The following is a 25,276-nucleotide window of genomic DNA, read 5'->3' as shown; positions in this document are numbered from 1 at the left end:
CAAACCCACGACCTCCTGTATACAAGGTGAGGTAGTTCATATCTCGCCACCGTGGCGCCCTTTATCTCATGTCAATGTTGCTATTTGCACCGATTGTAGCTCTGGTGAAAGCGTGTCTCCGTGCCTTGGGTCTTGTCTCCTGCACACCGCGCGTGCAATATACACACTCACACACACTCACACACACTCACACACTCTCACACACACTCACACCCACTCACACACTCTCACACACACTCACACCCACTCACACACTCTCACACACACTCACACATACCCACTCCCACACTCACACACACTCACACACACTCACACACTCTCATACACACTCACATCCACTAACACACACACCCACTCACACATACTCTCACACACACTCACACACACTCAACAACAACAACAACCGCCATTCGCCACTAAGTGGCGGTGACGTCACCACGATGCTTGTGCCAGGCCAAGTGCACCTTGAGGCCACGTGAAGTGTCGAACGCCCGCTGGCAGGAGGTCACGGGGCAGACCCAGGTGCCACAAGTCGACTGACCGAGATGACCGAGATGACTGCCTGATGCACCACCTGTGCCCCCTACTGTACCAACTTGCTGTGCTTTAGCCACCCGGCGCTCCGCTCGTTGTTGTGAGCGTCGCTCCTCCGCCCTCCGTTGTTGTTGGAGGGCGACTGCCTCCAACTGCCCAGTAGCGTCCTTCACGAGCCTCCTCCACAGAGGCCGATCTTGACACCGCTGGTACCAGTCATCGGCAAATCCCACTCAGCTTCACGTCCTCCTGTACCACATCACTCCATCTCTTCTCTAGCCCGTGCCGCGCCCGTCTAGCCCCCTCGATCCGGACGAACAATAGCTGTTTAGGCATGCGGTGGCTGGGCATGCGGGCTACATGGCCCAGCCAACGCAGCCTTGCCTGCCGGAGGAGCTCACCGATGGGACTTTTCCCACACACACTCACACACTCACACGAGTCTCACTCATTCCCCGTCGTTGCCCAAAACAACAACTACAATTCCGTGGCTTCATGACTTTTCTCGCTCCTTCTCCCATCTTAGCCACAATTCGATGCCGAGTTGTCGATCCTTCAAGACCACTTCCTTTGCGATTGCATTCGACACGTGCTCTCCTTGCGTACTCGCTGCAATAGTGCCACCCTAAGTCCGTTTCACATTTACGTCACTTAACTTTTACAACCGAACCCATTCGTTCAGAGTTGAACATCTTTCGCGTTCGCGCGATACGTTTTCAGATCCTTACGCGACGCGAGTTCTTTTTGCACCCAACTTCTGAACGTTTCACCGCTGCCAATTGATCACGTCTGGCTTTCCTCGTTTTGGCCACCCAGGTCACGCATGCGAATGAGCTTCCATCGCTCTCAGTTAGCGGGGGGCTGGGGGGGCACGTGGGGCGATGCCCCACCCCCGTCCCTTCCGCAAACTGGACACCTTTATTAATTTATAGTCAGCGGAACGAGATACTGTACGGTGTTCCCTCGTTATTCGCGAACTTGCCGTCCGCGGTTTTGGCTGTCCGCGAATCGCGTCTGGAACGCGACACGATCTGCAGTGCTGTGGCTCGAGCGAGAGAGAGATGAAGCGACGAGATGAAGAAGTGATGAGAAAGAATGTGATGCGAGGTGACATTATTTATTCATTTCCTGTGGTTTACAATTAAGATGAGACACTCATTAATGACGTGCACCCGCGATTCATAATGTGAGTAACAAAGCAAACCCCTGCCGCCCCCATCCCCAAATACAGAAGTCAAACTCCGCCTACGGCTCTCGCCCTGGCCAAGAAACAGAATGACAACGACGACTTCTCGGTTGCCAACAGGTGGGTCTGATGAGCGGCATCAGCCTCATCGTGGGCACGATGATCGGCTCGGGGATCTTCATCTCGCCCAAGTCGGTGCTCGACAACGTCGGCGCCGTGGGGCCCAGCCTCATCATCTGGATGGGGTGCGGAGTCCTCGCCACCCTCGGTACCCGCCACACCAACAACGTCGCAGTGACGCACTGAGACTCCACGCGTCTTAATCCTGTCCCCCCCCCCCAGCCACATACTCATATTCAAAACTGATGTTTTTGTTATTTTACCAGCTATGTGACTCTTTTTCAGAAGCGACGTGGCGATTACAAATGATAGCTCAACGAAGTGGCTTGTCACGTGGAAAGTTATAGTAGCCAAATATTGTTAAGGGCACTTCGATACTAAATATTAAAGGAAAAATCGGAGGAACTAGAGAAAAATCCACGCTACCACGGAAAGAACTCGCAAACTACAAATATACAGCAGGCGTCAGGGTCGGGATCGAACACGGCGAGGTAATACATATCTTGCCACCGTGGCAGGCCTGATCAATAACGTTGTAAACGTGACGATCTTGTTGTGTTTGCAGAGAGTTAACACATTTGGAGTTTGTGTCTCTCTCTCTCCCCGTGGCCGCGTGGATTTTTCTCTGTGTCCTCCGGTTTTTCCCTCCACATTTAGAATTGCCATCACATGTTCAGAGCATTTGGCTGCTATACATTTCCACGTGATAAGCCACTTCGTTGAGCTATAATTTGTGGCCAAGTCGCATCCGAAAAAGAGACATCCAGCTCAGTGGGTCTTTCTTGGTGAAATGAACATTGTTTAGTTTGTTTCCCGAGCACTGATACTGACGCATTGCACAACTGTTCTCATTTCGAGTTGAATCAACCTCGGCGAGGCCTCGGAGGGGTTTGGGCAATCGCCACTGATTGTAGCTGTTGCCAAGAAATGAAATCAGCTCACCGGCTTCGTAGCACAGTGCACGAACCACCGTGCCACTGCTCGGCCCAATACAAAGATCCCCCGTGTAGCCTTAACAGACTGTTGGGGCAAGTGCTGTTAGCAAGCAACTATGAAGGCCGGCACGGCACACGAGGGGTGGGTGACCAGCACCACACCTGGCCGCATTTGTCTCCCTAGTGGCGATGTTTACTACACACCGCACCAGGTACTCATTTGAGAATGAGTCGACCCAGGACCAGTTCAGACAATCGTCACCGATGTTTGCCGTGAGCAGGAATCGAACCTCGGTTGCCGGGTTAATAGCGCAGCGCGCTAATGGCTACACCTACCGCTCTTTGTCCACCCAATACACCTCGACATGCACACACACATACTCAGTGTTAACAAATTGTCGGGATTAACTAAATCCAAGTTGACTCATTATAGTAATCTGATCCTTTGTCGCTTTTGGCCAGCCTCTTTGATTTCCTGAGTGGAGATTATGCAAACACAGGAAGCCCATGACACCCCATTGTTGGCATTGTTTGGCCAGAGATTGTGGGCCATAACGGCTTGTTCAGTGGGATTCAAGCAAAAAGAATAACGGGGAAGAGAGATAATCGCCATTCGTGGATTCCGGAACGTTTCCCAAGGTGTGTGCGCATTTGTCCTCATGGGAAGTATTCAATTATCCACCACAACGTGAGGTTCAGTTACGAGCCGCATAACCAGACGACGTCTGGTTATGCGGCTCGTAACCGAACCTCACGTAACCGAACCTCATGTGTGTCGTCTGGTTATGCGGGTGAACTCGCGAGGTGACGTCACAGCACACGATGATGTCATCAACACTTTGGCTGGCAAGGAAATTACTTTTAGCGCTGATTTTTTTTATTTTGTCACTCAGGTATTGACCAACCCTTCGATCAAAGTAGCAGGTCTCCTAGAGGGCAAGCGACTCGTAGCAAATTGACCACATCCACAATGTTTATTATTCACATTGGGTCATGCTTACGAGAGGTATGCTGGTGCCCCTTACAGACAGACAGGCAGATGGACAGAGTGGAGCTAATACATTCCTGGGAATGATCAGTTCAAGTCAGGAGAGGGGTGGGGGGGGGGGTTACGCTCCTGGAAGACACGACTTGAAACCGATACGACGTTTACCCAATCAGCTACTTCCGACAAGAGTGAGAGGGGCTACATTCCATGTCTCCCGTGTGTCAAGTCTTCATTAATGGGAGCGGGAGGGGGGAGCAGGGGGGGTAGCAGGTACAGAGATAAAGCCTCTTGGCTGGGCTGCAGCACAGCCAGTGAAAGATCTGAGTCCGGGTGGCGGGCGCCAGCGAGCAAACGGACCTCGGACCCAGCGCCGTGGGGACGCGGCAACTCCTCAACGCGCCGCTGCAAGATGCCCTCCCTCACCCGGAGGCGGCGCTCTGATTGTTGTGGTTGACCTTGGACGGGGTCGAAGTCGGCTCGAGTCATGTGGCCGAGGTCGGCCCGTGTCACGGGGTCAAGGTCGGCCCGTGTCACGGGGTCGGCCTATGTCATGGGGCCAAGGTCGGCCTGTGTCACGGGGTCGAGGTCGGCCCGTGTCACGGGGTCGGCTCGTGTCACGGGGCCAAGGTCGGCCTGTGTCACGGGGTCGAGGTCGGCCCGTGTCACGGGGTCGGCTCGTGTCACGGGGTCGGCTCATGTCACGGGGTCGGCCCGTGTCACGGGGTCGAGGTCGTCCGCCTCTCTTGTTGGCTCCTCTAATCCCGACCTTCACGACGCCTGCTGTAGATTTGGAGTTTTTCGTCTCCTCTCTCTCCCCGTGGTGGTGCGGATTTCTTTCTGGGTTCCCTTTTTTCCTTCACATTTAGAAACAACATCACGCGTTTAGATTACGTAGAATATTTTGCTGCGACAAATTTCCACGTGATAAGCCACTTCGTTGAGCTACCATTTGCGTGGCCAGGCCTTACCTGGTAAAATATTTACTTTAGTGATTTGTTTACCTTTCCTCGACTTTGCACTGCTATCGTGTTTTGTTTTTGTATTGTTTGTTGTTGTTGTAACTTTCTGCTCTGCCCCAACTGGAAATCTGTGAAAAAGAGCTTTACAGCTCATCAGATTCCTCCTGCAGAATAAATATCGACTCTGATTCTTATTAACGTGGCCCAAATCTCAAATGAGATGAGGCGTTCAAGAACCTCTTTTGACCCTCCCCAAGCAATTCCTAAGAACCATAAATCTTTAGTGCTCATACGACCCACTTAGTAATGACCCACTTACGTCTCTTCCCGTTATGTTTACTGCGCACTCAAACTTTGTAACGCGTCGAATGCCAAAGCTGTCCCCGTGCATCTGCCCCATCCATCTGTCCGACCCGTATCGATGTGACCACGAGATGACTCTCGTAAATATGATCCAATGTCAATGAAATCTGATTTAAAATTAGCAGTTCTGTTTTGGGTTAACATCGGCCAAAGTGACAGGGTTTGCCCAAAACTCACCGATTAAAAACTATAAAAAAAAGTTCCGAGTGGTTAAGCCGTTGTGGCAGGACCTGCTTGTCCCGCATAGGCCTCGTCAGCCACCAGCGTGCCTGCAGAAGACGTGGATGTCCTTCCTAGATCTTCGTTCGCGAAGCCAAGCCGTGAATCATGAATAACGTCATAACGCGCCGCTCACCCGTGACGTCATGCGCCGCGTGACGTCACCTCACCGTGTGACTCTTTAATCGCATCCATGCGAGCACAACAAAGACGCGGCTCCTCGGGAGCAGTCGCGCCATCCTGGAACGTGCCCGCTTCTCCTCCCTCGTTGAGGTCGGAGAAGTCTTCAGTGGTTTCTCGCTCAATCGAAGGCGCGGGGTGGCAGTCGTCACCTTTTTCTTCTTGGTTCTTTCGGTAAAGTCACGTAGAAGGGAAATAATAAAATAATAAAAATAAAACATAATAAAATAATTCTCACGACGTTTCGGCCACAACGCAAGCAGCCGTCCTCAGGTCAAGAACAGGTCTGTCGGGAAGACAGCGTCTGAATGAAACACCACCAGGCTTGGAGCGTATATTTAGGCTGGGTTGGAGGGGGAAGAGCGCCTTAACAAAATAATTTGCATATCAAGAGGAATTTAGCATATTTATGGGAAAAGCAAATATGGGATTAGTCACTACTTGTAGAATGCGTAGGAGGACAAAAGTCATCACCTTTGTCGCAGCCCTGAGCCCAGCCGAGATTTTTTCCACGGAGCAACCAACGTTGAACACCCCCCTCACCCCCGGAGGGAGGAATAGCTCGGCTGGTCCGTCAACTTCGAGCTCTGTGCTCCATCATTGCACACCACCTGGCCTATCAGCATCATCAGCCATGGTCAATCCGCTGCTGAATGAAGGACCTCCCTAAGGCACCGCAATCTCTCACAATCCTTGCATGTAATAATCACACTTTTCCCCTATTTAGTTTGTTGTTATGCTACGATTCCGCTCTCGGGAGTCAAGGCACGATGGAAGTGCACAATGAGAGCTCTTGCGGTGGGGGCGGGGGGGGGCAGTGCATCGCCCCATGTTATTAAAAAGCCCCTACAGAAGCAGATATCAGGGAACTAATTCTTACATCTATTCAAACGACCTCTGAATCACACGAGGGAGTCTTGAAACTCAAGTCAAAATTTCCAAGATGAACATACTACTTGGAAGACTTGATAATATCTAAATTTATATTTGTGCAACCATTGGTGATCAGGCTGAGAACCCGGGTTTAATTACGGTCAACCAGAACCCAGATTTAAACATCGGATCTCAAACGCTGTCAGTTCAACTGCTCCGACTCCACGAGAATAATCAAGCAGCACAGTATCTCACGAGCATTGGTGGTGTGCTGCGGACTTTGTACACTCACGCTCAAAGATAAATGTGCCATTAATAGACGACTGTGAGAACAAGCACCCTGACATTAGCAAGTACACATCATATCAAGTACCGATATAACGGACAGAGACGTGACCTGCCGGTTAATACGGCCATAACAAAGGGGGCATCGACCTGTTCCTTCTTCTCAAATGGTTGGGGGCGCCGCGGTGACGAGGAGATGTTGACTCCCTCGCCTGGTGTACAGGAGGTCGTGGGTTCGATCACGACCCTGACGCCTGCTGCTGTATATTTGGAGTTTGTGTGTGTCTCTCTCTCATCATCACAGTAGCTAGGAGATGTTGACTACCTCGCCTGGTCCACAGGAGGTCGTGGGTTCGATCCCGACCCTGACGCCTGCTGCTGCTGTATATTTGGAGTCGCTCTCTCCCCGTGGTCGCGTGGATTTTTCTTTGGGTCCTCCGGTTTTTCCCTCCACATTTAGAATCGACGTCAGAGTATTTGGCTGCTGCTCTACATTTCCACGTGATAAACCACTTTATTATTTGGTTCTTTCGGTTAAGTCACGTCTAAAGATAAAATAATAAATTAAATTAAATAATATCATACGACGTTTCGATTGCAACACAGGCAATCATCATCAGGTATAATGAAATAGCGACATAACATTATACCTGATGATGATTGCCTGTGTTGCAATCGAAACGTCGTATGCTATTATTTAATTTAATTTATTATTTTATCTTTAGACGTGACTTAACCGAAAGAACCAAATATAATTCCTGCAGTCACGAAAGTTCTAAAATTAAGAATAAGCCACTTTGTTGAGCTTTCATTTGTGACCAGGTCGCTTCTGAATTGGAGTTATATAGCTCCGCGGGCCTTACCTGGGGAAAAATATAATAATTCAGTGAACATCCGATCTCCATAACAAAGACAAAGATCCCCTGTATAGCCTGTAACAGACTGTTGGGGCAAGTGCTGCTTGCGAGCACCTATGAAGGCCAGCACAGAACACGAGGGGGTGGGTGGTCAGCACCACGCCTTTGTCTCCCCAGTGGCGATGTTTACACACCGCACCAGGTACTCATTTGAGGCTGAGTCGACCTCAGGGAGGCCCAGGACCGGTTCAGATAATCGTCACTGGTGTTGGCCGTGATCGGGAATCGGACTCGGGTGGCCGAGTTACCGCTCCACTACCCCTCGCCCCATGTGCACACACTCACACACATTGTGCGTGAACTCATTTGCCTTCACAATGAGGATTCAGTGCAATATCTGGAGCTCGACTGGGGGAAGGGAAGACGAGAGATGATAGGAGATGACACCTCAAGGGAGGAGTCAATTCCACCGTTCTAAGAGGCCTGATAAGATTGGGATGGTCCGCTAATCACCGTGACAATAAATCGGGGTTAGGAGAGTGCGCCGAGTTCGCACACTCGCTCGGCTCAGCGGGGCAGCATCTCAGCTGGAGAAGAGAGATAGCAGCCTCATATCATGATCACGTGGGTTACAACAAGGGCCAGATTTAGGTTTTATTCCTCCGCCACCACCCCTCGTGAAAGCACAACAACAGACGCGCGTGCGTGATTGTGCGTCATCATCGCGAAGCAAACAGCGCCGGTTGTTGTCGCCAAGTTTTTTGGCAAAACGTTGATGAATTTGGCCGGTTTTGCTCGAGGGGTAAAATCCCGAATGGGAACGCAACTTTAGAGGAACATTTCAAATTGGATCGTCGCCACGAAAGTTGTCGTCGATTCTCCGTTACGCGCAGACGGACGGACGGAGCTCACGCATCAATCGCTTTGTCCTCCTTTGGAAAAGCGCTTCAAAGCGAATTGGAAACATGGCAGAGTATGAAACCCACCGGCCGTGAATCCGACCCTTCGTCTCGGGAGTTTGGTTTAGGGATAGGGTATTGTGACTGATCGTCCATCCGTTCGTCCCTCTGCGTTGTCTGCCCGTGTCCGCGTCTGTCCGACCGTCTGTCCGACCGTCTGTCCGTCCCGCTGCCGCCTAGGCGCGCTGGCGTACGCTGAGCTGGGCACGATGATCACCAAGTCGGGCGCCGAGTACCCGTACCTGCTGGAGGCGTTCGGGCCCATCCCGGCGTTCCTCTACTCGTGGGCGTCCGTCATCGTGCTCAAGCCGTCCTCCTTCGCCATCATCTGCCTCAGCTTCGCCGAGTACACGTCCGCGCCCTTCTACCCGGGCTGCGAGCCGCCAATGCTCGTCAAGAAGTGCCTGGCCGCTGCTGCCATCTGTAAGTTGCATGACGACAAACCACGGTGGCTAGGAGATGTTAACTCCCTCGCCTGGTATGCAGGAGGTCGTGGGTTCCATCCCGACCCCGACACCTGCTGTATATTTGGATTTGGCGTGTCTCTCACCCCGTGGTCGCGTGGATTTTTCTCCGAGTCTTAGTCAGCTATCGCTGACTGAGCAAAGTACGAATGTGTATGTACGTTGAACTTCTTTCGCACCGTACATAGCCAACCATGGCAATCAGAGCAGCAGCCACAGCCACCAATACCCAGAACATGATAACGGAATCACTTGTGAGATGAGGGTGCACGATTCTCGATTGGTGTTGAGGACACACGTTACTAAAGTAACGATTATTTTGTAACATCTTATCGTACGGCACAAGGACAGCTTTCACTGCGTTGTTTGCGCTGTCCCCACGTCACGGATTAGTGCGGGTGGCTACGCACGGTGCAAAAGACGTTCAACATAATACGTACTCCACTATACACTACAACACGACACACTACTATACAATACACCACGATCCTGAAGTGAAAACGCTTCACAACCGCTTTACGCGTTTAGTTTGTTGTCCTTCCCCCGCACCTCCGACAAGCACGGTTGCCTACGTACGGCGCGAAAGAAGTTCAACATGCGTACGTACATAGGTGCAATCGCCGTGAATGCACCGCGTGCTCGTGACTTGATGGCACGACCGGCAGAGTCGTCACAATCGCACCGCCCTCGTTGGCGATTGTGCGACCGGGTATAGCAACTTGCCTCCGCTAATTGTAACTGCGAGTGTCCACAAATGGACGTCGTGCGCTGACCGGCGTCACCAGTCGAACCACTTGCTTTTGTTCACCTTCATAACGCAGTTTTTTTTTTAATACAGTCGATCCCCGACTTACGAACGCCCGACGTATGAACATCCGCACTTACGAACGAGCTTCCGTAAAAACTGGCACTTGCGAATCGAACCGCGGGGCTATTTGGTTCGGCAAATGTACAAATGCGCAATATTTCTTCTCACATGAGCTGAACGATGGTTCCCCTTTCTTGTCGAACCGTACCACATCGTATAACACTGACCGTACGTGCATTTAAATACGGTTCATTGTCGTCTTCCGACTTACGGACGGCACTCAGGTACGGCCGCCGTTCGTCCGCTCTGGTCTGATTCTGCCGCCACTGTGTCGCCCCCCCCATGCCCCCCCCCCCCACGCCACCCAGTGCTCATCTGCATCATCAACTCGGTGAGCGTGAAACTGGCCTCGTACGTCCAGAACTTCTTCACGGTCGCCAAGCTGCTGATCGTGGTGGTCATCATCGTCACCGGCATCGTGCTGCTCGCTCAGGGTGAGCGCTCCGAGGGCTGCACGGGGCCGCACGCACGACGCCGACAAACGCAACGCCGCCGAGATTTAGAAACTACGATGAAACTTGTTTTGTTTTTACCTTACCAGGTAGGGCCCACTTACTGTAGGTATTGTTCAGAAGCGACCTGGCTATCACAAATCTTAGCTCAAAGGTGCGGCTTATCGTCACGTGGCACTTTCTAGCTGTCACATTATCTCAACGCGTTGTGACGTTGATTCTAAATGTGGAGGGGAAAACCGGAGGACCCGGAGAAAAGTCCACGCGACCACAATGAGATAACACGCATACTCAGATATACAGCAGCAGGCGTAAGGGTCGGGGTCGAACCCACGACCTCCTGCATACCAGGCGAGGGCGTTAACATCTCCTAGCCACCGTGATGATGAGAGAGAAACATGCAAACTCCAAAGATACAGCAGCAGGCGTCAGAGTCAGGAGCGAACCCACGACCTCCTGTATACCAGGCAAGGGAGTTAACATCTCGCCCTGTTATTTGTGAGCTGAGCTCTTTAAACCCACGTGCTTAACGAGTCAAAAGAAATGGCTTTGTGCCCTTTCCCTTGGGCTAGATCTCCTCTCCACGCAGAATATGCCGATATAGTTTAGCAGAACAACACTGAGGATGTCCGATCGTCCGTCTGACTCTCCATCCAACCGCCGTCGTTCCATCTGATCCATCGTGATTCTATTGAGTATTTGGCAACTGCTATACATTTCCACATAATAATGATGATGATAATGATAAGCCACTTCGTTGAGCTATCATTTGTGGCCAGGTCGCTTCTGAAAAAGAAACTAATTAGCTCGGTGGCCTTTACCTGGTAAGATTACAAAAATAGTTTACCTGTAGTTGTGTTTGTATTTTTTGTTGTTGTAACGTTCTGACCCCGTGCCCCTCCTGGACATCTGTGAGAAAGAGTTTCATAGCTCATCGGATTCCTCCTCCTGCAGTGTAAATCAATATTCTGATTCTGATCTGTTTGTCCATTTTGGCCGGCCGTCCGTTCGTCTGTCAGTCTGGACCATTGGACACCATCAGCTTCTCCATACAACCCATCATGCCCACTATGATAGTGATGATGACTGAGCTCATCATCACCATCAGCTTCGACGTCCCATCGCCTGTGCCAATATCTGCAGGACAAACCGGAGCAAATCTCCGATCATCCGACCTAAGAAACGCGTGCCATCACATCGGCCTCGCCCCCCACTCCCCTTCCACCCCGGCCCCTCCCCCCACGGTGTTTACCCACCACCCCCGCCCCCCTGCCCCCAGCCTCAAGTCAACCGGTTCAATCCCCCAACTCCACCCCCCACGATTGGGAACGTTGCCAAATCGGGGTTCGCTATCTGCTCGGAGAGATACTTGATCGGTATCCCAGGTGCAGCGGTGTGCACCGCTGATTATAACCCGAATCTTTATCTCCGTGCCATTAAAGATAATGGTGCGGGTGAGCGTGGTGGGAGGGAGACACTCGGATTTTAGTGCCTCGTAATTTCCTGGATGACCGCGGTGCGACGTTTCACAACAACGACGACGACGAACGTCCATAGACATGCAAGCTCCCCTCCAGCCACGCACTCTCCCGCCTCTCCCCTCTCATCTCACAGAGAGATACTGGGCCGTCGTAGTCCTGTGTATACGCGTAAATGGGTATCTCGCAGAGGGAGATGATAGGGTGAGAGGGGAGAGGCAGGAGAGTGCGTAGAGGGGAGTAAAGCGAAATGAGAGGGGAGAGGCAGGAGAGTTCGTGGAGGGCAGTAGAGTGAGATGAGAGGGGAGAGGCAGGAGAGTGAGTGGATGGATTGTAGTATTGGGGTGATGACACCCCAGACACCACCGAAGATTGTACATTATTACAAACTAAAAACTAAACTTTTATTTTACCAAATAAGGCCGATTGAGTTATAGAGGCTCTTTTCAGAAGCGACATTGCAACAAATTATAGCTCAACTAAGTGGCTTATCACGTTGACATTTATAGCAGCCAAATACTCAAAATGCATGTTGATTCTAAATGTGGAGGGGAAACCGGAGGACCTGGAGAAAAGTCCACGTGACAGGGGGGAGAGAGTGAGAGATTCCACATATACAGCAGGCGTCAGGGTTGGGATGGGACTTACGACCTCCTTCAAACCTGGCGAGGTAGTTGACATCTCCTAGCCACCGCGGCACCCTCATTATAGCAAGCGGTGGGCGAAGCCTCGGCAAGGTAGAAATGATGGTGCCCATTGTATCGACTCTGGAGGGCCACGCGATGAAAGCGGTACGAACTTGTTATCTGACCTGCAGATAAAGCGCACGTTGATTGGAGATGTGACGGCCAGTGCCACAGCCTTGAGGAGTTCGTCGTAAAGAGTCTTGTGGGGTGGGGGTAGGCAGCGGCCCCCGGCATCACGCGGAGACACCGTGATCCCGGTGGTTTACGGCGCAATAATGGCGGCGGTGGCACGCGGTCTAAAAAGAAAAAGGACACGGGGTCAGCACGCTCGCACGGACACACACGGCACGCACGGCATGCACAGACACACACGGCACGCACAGACACACACGACACGCACGGCATGCACAGACACACACGGCACGCACAGACACACACGGATACACACAGCACACTCGCTCACACAGACATACACGGACACACACGCTCACACGGACACACACGGACACACACAGCACACTCGCTCACACGGACACACACGGACACACACGCTCACACGGACACACACGGACACGCACGGCACGCACAGACACACACGGCACGCACAGACACACGGCACGCACAGACACACACGGCACGCACGGACATACACGGCACGCACAGACACACACGGACACACACAGCACACTCGCTCACACAGACATACACGGACACACACGCTCACACGGACACACACGGACACACACAGCACACTCGCTTACACGGACACACACGGACACACACGCTCACACGGACACACACGGACACACACGGCACGCACAGACACACACGGCACGCACAGACACACACGGCACGCACGGACACACACAGCACGCACGCTCACACGGACACACACGGACACACACACACTTGTGCGTGCAAAGACTGAGACATAGATCAACAGTGGAGCCGTTAGCAGTGTGCTTGACAAAGCGGTGTTAGTGAGCATCTCCGATGAGCACAGTTGGCAGCGCACGGTGCGATAGAAGCATCAAAATCTGAATATCGACTGAGACATAAACACACATCGCACCTGAGGGTCTGGGTGGCCAGCACCACACCCAGCCGCCCTTGTATCCCCCGGTGCTCTCTGAGCTGCATTGGCTTCCGGTCGCTGAACTAATGCCTTATAAGGTCACGCTCATCACACACAAAGTGCTTGCCACAAATGAACCACAATGCCTTGCTGATTTTGTCAAGGAGCATACACTACCATCACGCGAACTCCGCTCATCAGCGCAGTGGTGGCTTTTGGCAAACCATCAAACAAAGACGGTCACCTAATTGCGCACTTTCATATGCGCTTCTGCGGCCGTCTGGAAGGCTCTTTCGATATTAGGAAGCCACTGGAGCTATCGACTTTTAAATCGTCGTCTAGATTGACAAACTCATTTCTTGAGAACGGATTTTAGTGTTTGGTTTGTTGTCCTTCCCCCGTACCTCTGATTTGCACGGTTGGCTACGTACGGTGAAAAAGAAGTTCAACATACATACAACATACGTACTACATACAACGTACATACTGCCACCGCTACCGTGCTCTGTGAACGAGCAGTTCACTCAGGAGAGTGGCCAAGTTGAACAGCGCGTCCATTCACCGTCGTGACCGACATCCAATTTTCCCGAAGTAAACAGTCGACTTACGGAACTTGGCTCGCCCTCTTGTCGACCCGCTGCTGGAGTACGTCGCGGGGGGCCTTGTTGGACCATACTTCACCACGCTGGGCGTCGCGGGGGGCCTTGTTGGACCATACTTCACCACGCTGGGCGTCGCGGAGGGGGCTCGCCGGTCGTTTTGTCTTCAAGAGGCTCCCGGTCCTTCCTCCCCCCCCCCCCCCCCCCACCACAGGACACACGACGAACCTCCAGAACAGCTTTGAAGGACATCAGTTGTCGTTCGGCTCAATCGGGGTCGCCTTCTACAATGGCCTGTGGGCCTACGACGGCTGGTGAGTGAGCCCCTCGTGGCGGGGAAGTCCGTCGCCCGCTTGGGCGGCCACGGTGGCGGCAGTGGCAACGCACGTGCCTGGCTGGCTAGGAGATGTTAACCACGTCGCTTGGTATGCAGGAGGTCGTGGGGTCGATGGCGACTCTGACTGCCGGTATATTGCCGTGTCTCTCTCGTTCTCTCTCCCCGTGGCCGCGTGCACTTTTCTCCGGGTCCTCCGGTTTTCCCCCTCCACGCTGAGAATGAACATCAGGCGTTTAGAGTCTTTGGCTGCTAGAAATGTCCACGCGATAAGTCGCCACTTGGTTGAGCTGTCATTTGTGGCCGGGTCACTTCTGAAAAAGAGCTACATAACTCAGTGGGCCTTACCTGGTAGAAGGAAAATAGTTTTGTTGCGGAGTTTCGTTTCTGTACATTCTCTCCACCGTTCTACAGAGTGTGACGGAGTGTGTGGCACTGAGCAGTAGGAAGCGGTGGTGCAGCGGTTAGCGCTCTGCGCTACGAACCCAGCATCCGCGAGTTCGATTCCTGCTCACGGCCAACAACCAGTGACGATTATCTGAACCGCTCCTGGGCCTCCCCTAGGTCGACTCAGCCTCAAACAAGTACCTGGTGCGATGTGTAAAAACATCGCCACTAGTGAGACAAAGGCAGCCGGGCGAGGTGCTGGCCACCCACCCCCTCGTGTGTCGTGCTACTCACTAACAGCACTTGCCCCAAAAATCTGTGAAGACTATAAGGGGGATATTTGTCTTTGTTTGTGTGTCAGTGGGCATAAAGTATCGGCTGTTAGCCGGTTAACAGCCGGTTAAAGGCAATACGGGAACATATTCGTTGTCGGTGACCGAGTGCGTGATGGAGTGGACTTTGTATGTTCTCCCTCTGTTCTGGGTTCTCCCCTTTCCTCCCAACGTTAACAAAACCACACGGCGTAACTGCTGATAAATATTAATAGATGTTTACCCTCTCTGGCACTAAAGCAGTTGTGTTAAGATGTTCAAACACCAAATAGATTAAACCTTTAGCAAGGAATCAAGTTCGCATTAGGCCACACGTACTTGTGGTGAACATGCAAACAAACATACAGCTGTTGCTAGAAAGGGTAAAAACCTATTCTCATTATTCTTATTGTTCATACTTTGATACGAGCAAACAGGCATCCCGTGACATCGCCGCTCACCGCGAGCTCTCGATGCCGTGACGCGTGTGGCATGGTCCTTGTGCTGTCCGCCTCTGGGCGGTGTCCTCTGGTCTGACACTGGTGGTGAGACGAGGCTATGGAGACGGCTGCTGATGTCTCTTGTGTAGGACAATCAGTCTCAAAGACAATGACCAGCACTCACGAGTTGGCCGATACCACCTTGGCATGTGAAGGACTGCAGAGCTTAGGCCAGGGGTGGAGAACCTTTTTTCTGCCAAGGGCCATTTGGATATTTACACCCTCATTCGCGGGCCTTACAACATTATCAACTTAAAAATTAGCCCGTTATATTTGGTCAAACATTTAATTAACTCACCCCTAATGCGATGGCTGGAACTGCTTCTCATTGGCGAGGCGTGTGATGTGAGCTGGTGTTGATGATGTTGCTGCTACTCGCAACTGCTTTCCAGGTTTGCTCCGAGATTTATTGAATTTCGAGTCCCGCCTGCAGTTGCCTTGGCAGGGCCAGACCAAATGATTTCGTGGGCCTTATACGGCCCGCGGGCCGGACGTTCCCCACCCCTGGCTTAGGCAATTGCTGGCGCCTGCTCACCGCGTGGCTGCTGCTGCCTTTGTGCTCATCAGTGACTCATCCTCGCACCTCTCAGTTGGCTCCCATCCTTCAGGCGCTGAGATGTCATCTCCCTCGCCTGGTGTGCAGGAGGTCGTGGATTGGACCCCAACCCTGACGCCTGCTGCTGCTGTATATTTGTAGCTTGCATGTCTCTCTCCCCCTTGTTCGCGTAGATTGTTCTCCAGGTCCTCCGGTTTCCCCCTCCACATTTCGAATCCACGCCACGCGTTTTGAATATTTTGCTGCTATACGTTTCCATACGATGATGATGATGTTTGGCTGCGACTATAAATTGCCACGTGATAAGCCACTTGGTTGGGCTATCATTTTGATAGCGGGATCGCTTCTCAAAAAGAGCTCCACAGCTCCGTGTATGGTGATGTTTGACGGTGTGATGTTTGACGGTGTGGTGTTTGACGGTGTGGTGTTTGATGTTTGACGGTGTGGTGTTTGACGGTGTGGTGTTTGACGGTGTGGTGTTTGACGGTGTGGTGTTTGACGGTGTGATGTTTGATGGTGTGATATTTGATGGTGTAATATTTGATGGTGTGGTGTTTGACGGTGTGATGTTTGACGGTGTGGTGTTTGATGTTTGATGGTGTGATGTTTGATGTTTGACGGTGTGGTGTTTGATGTTTGACGGTGTGGTGCACCACGTCGCCGCCTCTCGTGGCCGCAGTGATCATCACAGGCGACCACAACGACGACGACGACAAAGCACTTGAAAGACAAAACGTCGATTGTCACACGGGCGGTTCCTCGCGCGCGAATCGCGGAGAGCTCGGAGATTGGGCACACGAAGTCTTTGCCCCGCTGTCTGTTGCCGCTAACAACGCAAAACCTGCGTCTGTCCCACAGGAACCAGCTGAACTTCGTGACCGAGGAGCTGAAGAATCCCTTCCGGTACAAAACACGCGTTTGCTTTGTCTTCTTCTCATGCGTCTTCACGTGCGAACACCTCGTGGTGACGTGTGCGGTGCTGGTGATTGAAAGTCGCTGGCAGATTGTACTCCCAGAGAGTTCCCTGTGCGCGGTGATGCGGTGATGTGTGGGGACCAACATCCACGGGGCTTAGCCGCCAACTTACCGCGCAGGAATACATCGCGGATAATCGTCGAGGGGGGGGGGACAATTTCCCACTCGGCTCCTCTTCTCCGAAAGAAAATGCAGAGTACCGGGAAACCGTCCCACGGTGAGCAGCGGGTGTCTGTACTGAAGAGGGGAGAACAGCTTGATGGTCATAGTCGTCTTTCGTGGACCCAACGGCGTCTGCGGAGAATTGGAATCACACGTAACATGGTAACGGATAAGAGGAGTTTCTTCTACATTCTACGTCGGTCGTATAGAATAGCGACATTTACAGGCGTAGACTGCGTTTATATAACCAATAAGGCACATTCTAGGATGTGGATCGGGATCGAACCCGCGACCTCCTGTGTACCAGGCGAGGAAGTTAACATCTCCTAGCCACCGTGGTGCCCACGTCAATGCTATGGTGTGTGTGTGGGTGTGTGAGTGGTAGCGTAGTGGTTTGCATGTTGCTTTAGAACCCGGCGACCCCAGTTCAATTCCCACTCATGGCCAAAACCAGTGACGATGAAATCTGAATTAGTCATTGGCCTCCCCTAGGTCGACTCGAGCCTCAAATGGGTCCCGGGTGCGCTGTGTAAACACCGGGGAGACAAAGGCAGCCGGGCGTGGTGCCGGCCACCCACCCGCTCGTGCGCCGTGCCAGCCTTCATAGCCTCTACTCGCTAACAGCACTTGCCCCAGCAGCCTGTTGACGCTATCCGGGGGAATCTGTGTCCGCCGTGGTGTGCGCCGCAGAAACCTGCCTCTGTCCATCATCATCGGCATCCCGTTCGTCACCGTGTGCTACATCCTCATGAACATCGCCTACCTCACCACCATGACGGCCACCGAGCTGCTGCAGTCGCCCGCCGTCGCCGTCGTGAGTGCCCCCCCCCCACCGCCATCCCCCCTTCCTGCTGCACCACCACCACCACCCTCACCTCGGCCCAGGCACACACGTGGACACAACGCTCGTGACCCCGATTCTCCACCGGCGCGTGGCACCCCACCGCCGACCCGGTCTGTCACCAGACGTTTGGGGACCGCACTCTGGGCGTCATGACCTGGATCGTGCCGCTGGCGGTCGCCTTCTCCACGTTCGGCGCTGCCAACGGATCGTGCTTCACGGCCGGACGGTAACGTCACAACCGCCGCCACCACCGCCACCGCCACCACCACCGCCGCCACCACCGTCGCCACCACCACCGCCACCACCACCGCCACCTCCACTGCCGCCACCGCCACCTCCACCGCCGCCACCGCCGCCGTCACCGCCACCACCACCACCACCACCGCCACTACCACCACCGCCACCACTATAATCAGAATTTCTATTGATTCTGGGAAAACATACGAAGAGCTGTGAAGCTCTTTTTCAAAACCGCCACTCGCCAACGCAGCCACCGCCTGCACCACGCAGCCACCGCCTGCACCACGCAGCCACCGCCTGCACCACGCAGCCACCGCCTGCACCACGCAGCCACCCACGGGATGCACCACAGATGCCAGCAAGCAGGCAAGCACGTGCACCACACTCACGATGCCTTTGTGTAGGCTGACCTACGTGGCGGCGCGCGAGGGTCACATGCTCGAGGTTCTGTCGTTCATCAACGTGCGGCGCCTCACCCCGTCGCCCGCCATCTTCTTCAACGTGAGTCCTGGCATGTGTGTGTGTGTATGTCTGTGTGTGTGTCTGTGTGTGTATGTGTGTGTAGCTGTGTGTGTAGCTGTACCGGGGGAATTTCCATTTGGTACAGATATAATGGGAGGCTGATCGATGCCCGGGTGCGATCAAGGGATGGCTCCCTATTGGTCAACCACGTTATGTATGCCGATGATTTGGTAATAGCTGCTCATTCAGAAGAGGAGTTGGAGACGGTGCTGCTGAGACTGGAGCGTGCCACTAAGAGGTGGGGCCTTACCATCAGCCCCACCAAAACTAAGCACCTGCCTGGGTATTTTGTACCATCGGACACTCCACCCCCACAACTCCCAATTGGTGATGGGGCAGTTGTGGAGAGAGTGGAGAGTTTCCCATACCTGGGCAGTGTGCTTATGACCGGCTCCAGTTTATCAGCAGAGGTCTCACTCCGAATCAGTCGAGCGGCAATATCTTTTCATCGGTTGCGTAACGCTGTGTGGAAGCTACCTGGTCTGTTGCTCCGCACGAAGCTTCAGGTCTTCTCGGCCACGGTCATTCCCTCCCTTCTCTACGCTTGCGAGACGTGGACCCCCCTGGTGGAGCATCTTCGCCGGTTGGAAACATTTAGGCTGGCCTGCTTACGATCCATCCTGGGTTTAACCAGGCTGGATTGTGTGAGGAGCTCACAAATCCTTGAAAGATCTTGGCAAAGTCCCATCAGTGAGCTCCTCCGGCAGGCAAGGCTGCGTTGGCTGGGTCATGTAGCCCGCATGCCCAGCCACCGCATGCCTAAACAGCTTTTGTTCGGCCGGATCGAGGGGGCTAGACGGGCGCGGCACGGGCTGGAGAAGAGATGGAGTGATGTGGTACAGGAGGACGTGGAGCTGAGTGGACTTGCCGATGACTGGTACCAGCGGTGTCAAGATCGGCCTCAGTGGAGGAGGCTCGTGAAGGACGCTACTGGGCAGTTGGAGGCAGTCGCCCTCCAACAACAACGGAGGGCGGAGGAGCGACGCTCACAACAACGAGCGGAGCGCCGGGTGGCTAAAGCACAGCAATTTGGCACAGTAGGGGGCACAGGTGGTGCATCAGCCAGTCATCTCGGTCATCTCGGTCAGTCGACCCGTGGCACCTGGGTCTGCCCCGTGACCTCCTGCCAGCGGGCGTTCGACACTTCACGTGGCCTCAAGGTGCACTTGGCCTGGCACAAGCATCGTGGTGACGTCACCGCCACTTAGTGGCGAATGGCGGTTGTTGTTGTTGTATCTGTGTGTGTGTGTCTGTGTGTGTATCTGTGTGTGTGTGTCTGTGTGTGTCTGTGTGTGTGTCTGTGTGTGTCTGTGTATGTCTGTGTGTGTGTCTGTGTGTGTGTCTGTGTGTGTCTGTGTGTGTGTATCTGTGTGTGTGTCTGTGTGTTTGGTGGAGTGGTATTGGTGGTGGTTAGCGCTACGCTGTGCCATGAACCCGGCGATCCACTTTCTATTCCCGCTCACGGCCAACATCGGTGCCGATCATGTGAACCGGTCCTGGGCTGCCCTAAGTCGAGTACCTGGTGCGGTGTGTAAACATCGCTGCCACTGGGGAGACAAAGGCGGCCGGGGCGTGGCTCAGGCCACACCACGTCCACGTGCTTGCGTCTCTTTTTTTCTCTCGCTCACTTCTCTCTCTTGTCACCAACAGGGCATCCTGACGATCATTTACATCATCCCGGCGGACATCAACACGCTCATCAACTTCTTCAGCTTCGCCGTGTGGATCTTCTACGGCCTCACCATGCTGGCCTTCATCGTGATGCGCTTCACTCGCAAGGAGCTTCATCGGCCCGTCAGGGCGAGTGCTGCCAGGGCCCCCACCACTCCCCACCGCTCACCACCGCTGACCACTGCTACACCAAGCTCCTCAGCACTCTCCACCGCTTCGCAAAGCGCCGCTCATGGTCTTTCTCCCCGTGGTCGCGTGGATTTTGTCCCCGGGTGCTGTAAATGTCCACACGATAAGCCACTTTGCTGAGCTATCATTTGCGATGGCCAGGTCGCTTCTGAAATAGAGCTACAAAGCTCAGTGGGCCCTACCTGGTAAAATAAAAAATAGTTTTAGTTTTAAAAGGCCCCCACAATGGCCCGCTTTGTCTCTGGCGAACCAGATGATTCCTCATGTAGCATTTGGCCCCAAGGGCTGCCTCAGCCCCGGGCCTCCGGCGGCACCCCCCCCCCCCCCCCTCCAAGTAAATCTGGACACGTGAATTGAAGGACTCGCTCCGAAATCGCGGTGCGATTTTTAAATTCTGTCGCGGTCCGCGCGCAGATCCCTGTGGTGATCCCGGCGCTGGTGATGGTCGTGTCCGTGTACCTCGTGTTCGCACCCATCATCGACCTGCCCGAGTGGGAGTACCTCTACTGCGCCATCTTCATCCTGGGCGGTCTCATCTTCTACCTGCCCTTCGTCCACTTCAAGCTGAAGATCGGATTCATTTGTGAGTTTGGAGCAGGCAAAGTGGGGGGTAAGGGAGGGGAGATACGGAAGGGCCGAGCAGCGGGCACTTGAATGCTGATCGCACCTCCGAGTCGTTGATCAAACAATGCGTCCTATTCGTGAAATATGAGTGCGTTACAACATTGTGTGTGGTGCCACGGTGGCTATGATATGTTAACTACCTGGCCTGGTAACACGGAGATCGCAAGTTCGATCCCGACCCTGACGTCTGTTGTATATTTGTTTTTTCCCTCCACATTTAGAACCAATATCACGCGTTTAGAGCATTTTGTTGCTATACCTTTCCACATGATAAGCCACTTCGTTGAGCTATCATTTGTGGCCAGGTTGCTTCTGAAAAAGAGCTACACAGCTCAGTGGGCTTTCACTGGTAAAATAAAAAATAGTTGGGGAAATGTATAGCAGCAGCCAAATACTCTGAACGCGTGATGTTGATTCTAAATGTGGAGGGAGAAACCGGAGGACCTGGAGATAAAATCCACGCGTCCACGAGAAGAGAGACGCCGACTCCAAATATACATCAGGGTCGGGATCGAACCCACATCCTCCTGTATACTATGCGAGGGAGTTAACATCTCGCCACCATGATGATCTACTTGTGGCGTACCCACCTAATTGTGGTGATTATGGTGGTCACGTGCGTTGGGATAGATTAACGCTCCGGCCGCCGCTGCAGGCTACACAGGAGACCTCTGCCTCTGCCCTCTCTCTTCCCCGCAGCAACGCTGACCAAGCACATGCAGCTGCTGCTCGAGGTGTCCCCCCCGGAGCAGTCCCCCGAGTGAGCAGCGCGACACCGCAGCGGCCTCCGCTGCCTCCACGGCCGCCCCCCAACATCGCCGCTTGGAGCAAGGCCCACCGGCCACCACGACCACCGCCCACCCACCACGACCACCGCCGCTCGCCACCACGACCACTCGCGTCGCCACCACGACCACTCGTGTCGCCACCACGACCACTCGCGTCGCCACCACGACCACTCGCGTCGCCACATGTGCTGATTTTCCCAGGAGCGTCCGTCTTCTTTTTGAGGCAGCTGCTGTCCCAGGAAATCTGTAAATCTTCCCGGGACGTTAAAGTACCGTTCTTCTTCAGTGACGTAACAACAGCAATATGAGTAATACGCCACTGCGAGACGATGCCTTTGCGCGTGGTTCTCCACTCTTCCGCTACTGTGGGATATTCTTCTTCTGCTGCCCATGATTAGTCCTCGTTTTGCTTGTACCTCAGAGGAGGTGACACGTGGGCCACGCCGACTCCACCAGCCGTGGCTTCACCTGGTTTACATTTTGCGACGTCGCGCGGAAACAATGGAAGTCAGCTTCCGGGTGTGCGTGCACCATTTGAAAAAAAAATGTATCTACTTTGTTTGTTTGACCAGGAAAGGCCCACTAAGCTACGTAGCTCTTTTTCAGAAGCGACCTGGCTATCACTAATGATAGCTCAACGAAAGTGGCTTATCGCGTGGACATTTATAGCAGCCAGATACTCTAAACGCGTGACGTTGATTCTGAACGTGGAGGGAAAACCCGGAAGGCCCGGGGAAAATCTACGCGTCCACGGGAAGAGAGACGCAGACTCCAAATTTCCATTGGGGTCGGGATGGAACCCACAACCTCCTGTATACCAGGCGAGGTAGTTAACATCTCCTAGCCACCGTGGCGTCCCGGAATAAAATCACGCAAATTGCCACGATTCCAAGCTGTGCCTCGTTTAGCTTAAAGGTGACGGCTCAGTAAACATACCACAACATTGGCCCAACAATGTTCCACGTTTATGTGGGGGAGTGCCTGCTCCTCTCACGCACGATGCCCCACAGAGCCTCACATCGTCACGAATGGTTTAACGATTGCCGACGGTGGCAATGATGGCGAGTTAAAATGACACAATCCGTCATTTTTCACGTGCATCGTTCTCCAAATGTAATGTTATTTTATTTGTTTCCGCAGAGGGCAGCATTTTAAAGTAAACAGTCGAGCTCAAAATGCGTTGTGGAATCTGTGGTGTTGCACAACGTTGGGCTAGCGAACGAGATCCGGGTGATATTTAAAAGTTGAATTTGTCCCCGGAAGCAAGAGAAAATACTTTGTACGATGTTGATAAAAAAAAAAGTATATGTATACAGTAACATGTGTGAATAAAGTACGCAATACAATAAAAACAGCCACTGGATACACCTCAATATTTACAAACGGTGTTTTCGGTCTTTTTTTTTCTTCGTCCATGCCTGGATCTGAATGGAGGATCTCAGTGGTGGCCACTCTCTGATGCGCTCCGCTGAGGCCGCTGCTGTTTACCCGCGGCGAGGAATTGAGGTGTGGCGTGCCGTCGTCAGCGGCTTTTCATCTCAAAATTGTTGGAATGTGAAATCATGCGAGCGCTTGGCCAGAGTACTGAAGTACAGTGGTTTTGTTCTTGCAAATTATACGTACGTGTGTATGTTGAACTTCTTTTGCACCGTACATATCCAACTGCTTTCAACGTATGTGCAGAGGAAGGACAACAAACTAACCACAGAAATCAGTTATAAAGAAATTAGTTCGTCATTCTCGATGATTTACACATTCCTGCGGAGGGAGCTGGTAGGAACGTTGGGTTGCTCGGTCAATGGCCAGGGTCAACGACGGCGTGGTGTATTCCGCAAATATGCCCCACTGTGAGGGCGGGCACAAGCCGGCGTGAGTAGGTTAAACGTTGAGTTTTATAAGGGCACCACGGGGTGACCAGCCCCTCCCCACCCAGCCCCACCCCTCCCACCCAGCCCCACCCTCCCCACCCAGCCCCTCCCCACTCAGCCCCACCCCTCCCACCCCCCACCCAGCCCCACCCTCCCCACCCAGCCCCTCCCCACCCTCCCCACCCAGCACTTCCCTGCACTACGGACGGACACAATAATCCCCTGTGGGCTGGTGTAGCCAGGAGGTTCCTACCAGTAAAAAGTGCAAAGCTCCGATGGCTTCCTCCTCATGCGGGAAGGAAGAGCGCGAGCTGACGGTCTCAGCTCGCGCGCCAATGGCTCACACGGAACATCGTGGGGTACCGCCGGCTGAGTTGCGATGACATCGGAGTCTCAAGTGCTCAGAGTCCACCGGCTCAGCTGGGTCAGCAGTGACTGCACGATAGAAGTACCGTATTGTCATGATGTCTTGCACTTAATACGGATAAATTAGAGCTCTGTGAAGCTAAAGTAGATTGGCTCGACTGTCATGCTCTAAGGTCGCACTCAGTACACACAAAGCGCTTGCCACAAATGAGCCACAACACCGCGCTGATCTCTTCCAGGATCATGAACCACCATCACGCAAACTCCATCACCCTCACAGCAGCAGCAGCGGCGGCGGCTTCTGGCTCACCGTCGGACAAAGACGGTCACTGCATCGCGTGGCGCTTTCAGATGCGTTTTTGCGGCCGTCTGGAACGCTCTTCCTTCTAATATCAGGAAGCCACTGGAGCGATGCACTTTTAAATAATTTAGATTGAAATCTCATTTCTTTAGAACTTCGTTTTGTGTTTAGTTTGTTGTCCTTCCCCAGCACCTCCGATTAGCACGGTTGGCTACGTACGGTGCGAAAGAAGTTCAACATACATACATGTGGCAATCTATCTCGTAGCAGACTGTGCGAGAATGTGTGCTCCCTCGTGTGCAAAGATAACGAGGTCAAGTTAAGTCCCGGGTTCTTAATAAGAAGTGCTTTGAGCATATCTTGCCCAACCGTTCCGTACCACCGGGGTGATACGCAGTGCTTGATGAGAGCTAAGAATGGGAAGTAATTTAACTTTTGACGAGACGAAAAGGAATAAAGGGGGACTAGAGGGCCTGCGACGGGGTATTTTGGCCAACTCTTGCACGCTGGCCAGCCATCGTGGAAAGGTCGGAGTTACCCACACTTTACCCCCCCCCA

At 53.2% G+C, this 25,276-nt stretch overlaps 1 protein-coding gene across 5 annotated transcripts in view; it reads left to right on the top strand.

Annotated features, from left to right (window-relative positions):
- The window catches only part of SLC7A9 (solute carrier family 7 member 9), a 31,941-nt gene extending 8,375 nt beyond the window's left edge, over positions 1-23,566 (top strand). For all 5 annotated transcript variants that reach the window (XM_061576359.1, XM_061576360.1, XM_061576358.1 and 2 more), the window contains exons 3-13: positions 1,841-1,988; positions 8,639-8,881; positions 10,099-10,224; positions 14,295-14,394; positions 17,027-17,071; positions 17,996-18,119; positions 18,272-18,375; positions 18,794-18,890; positions 20,562-20,711; positions 21,186-21,354; positions 22,095-23,566. In XM_061576359.1, the coding sequence (XP_061432343.1) occupies positions 1,841-1,988; positions 8,639-8,881; positions 10,099-10,224; positions 14,295-14,394; positions 17,027-17,071; positions 17,996-18,119; positions 18,272-18,375; positions 18,794-18,890; positions 20,562-20,711; positions 21,186-21,354; positions 22,095-22,159 (1,371 nt within the window). In that variant the 3' untranslated portion in view covers positions 22,160-23,566. The remainder of the gene's footprint in view (positions 1-1,840; positions 1,989-8,638; positions 8,882-10,098; positions 10,225-14,294; positions 14,395-17,026; positions 17,072-17,995; positions 18,120-18,271; positions 18,376-18,793; positions 18,891-20,561; positions 20,712-21,185; positions 21,355-22,094) is intronic.
- Positions 23,567-25,276: the final 1,710 nt, after the last annotated feature.

The sequence above is a fragment of the Lethenteron reissneri genome, chromosome 60, assembly GCF_015708825.2.
Source record: "Lethenteron reissneri isolate LAM-NWPU_2019-01 chromosome 60, ASM1570882v1, whole genome shotgun sequence".
Taxonomy (NCBI): domain Eukaryota; kingdom Metazoa; phylum Chordata; class Hyperoartia; order Petromyzontiformes; family Petromyzontidae; genus Lethenteron; species Lethenteron reissneri.
Note: the sequence above shows the minus strand (reverse complement) of the source record. Positions and strands in the feature narration are given on the sequence as shown.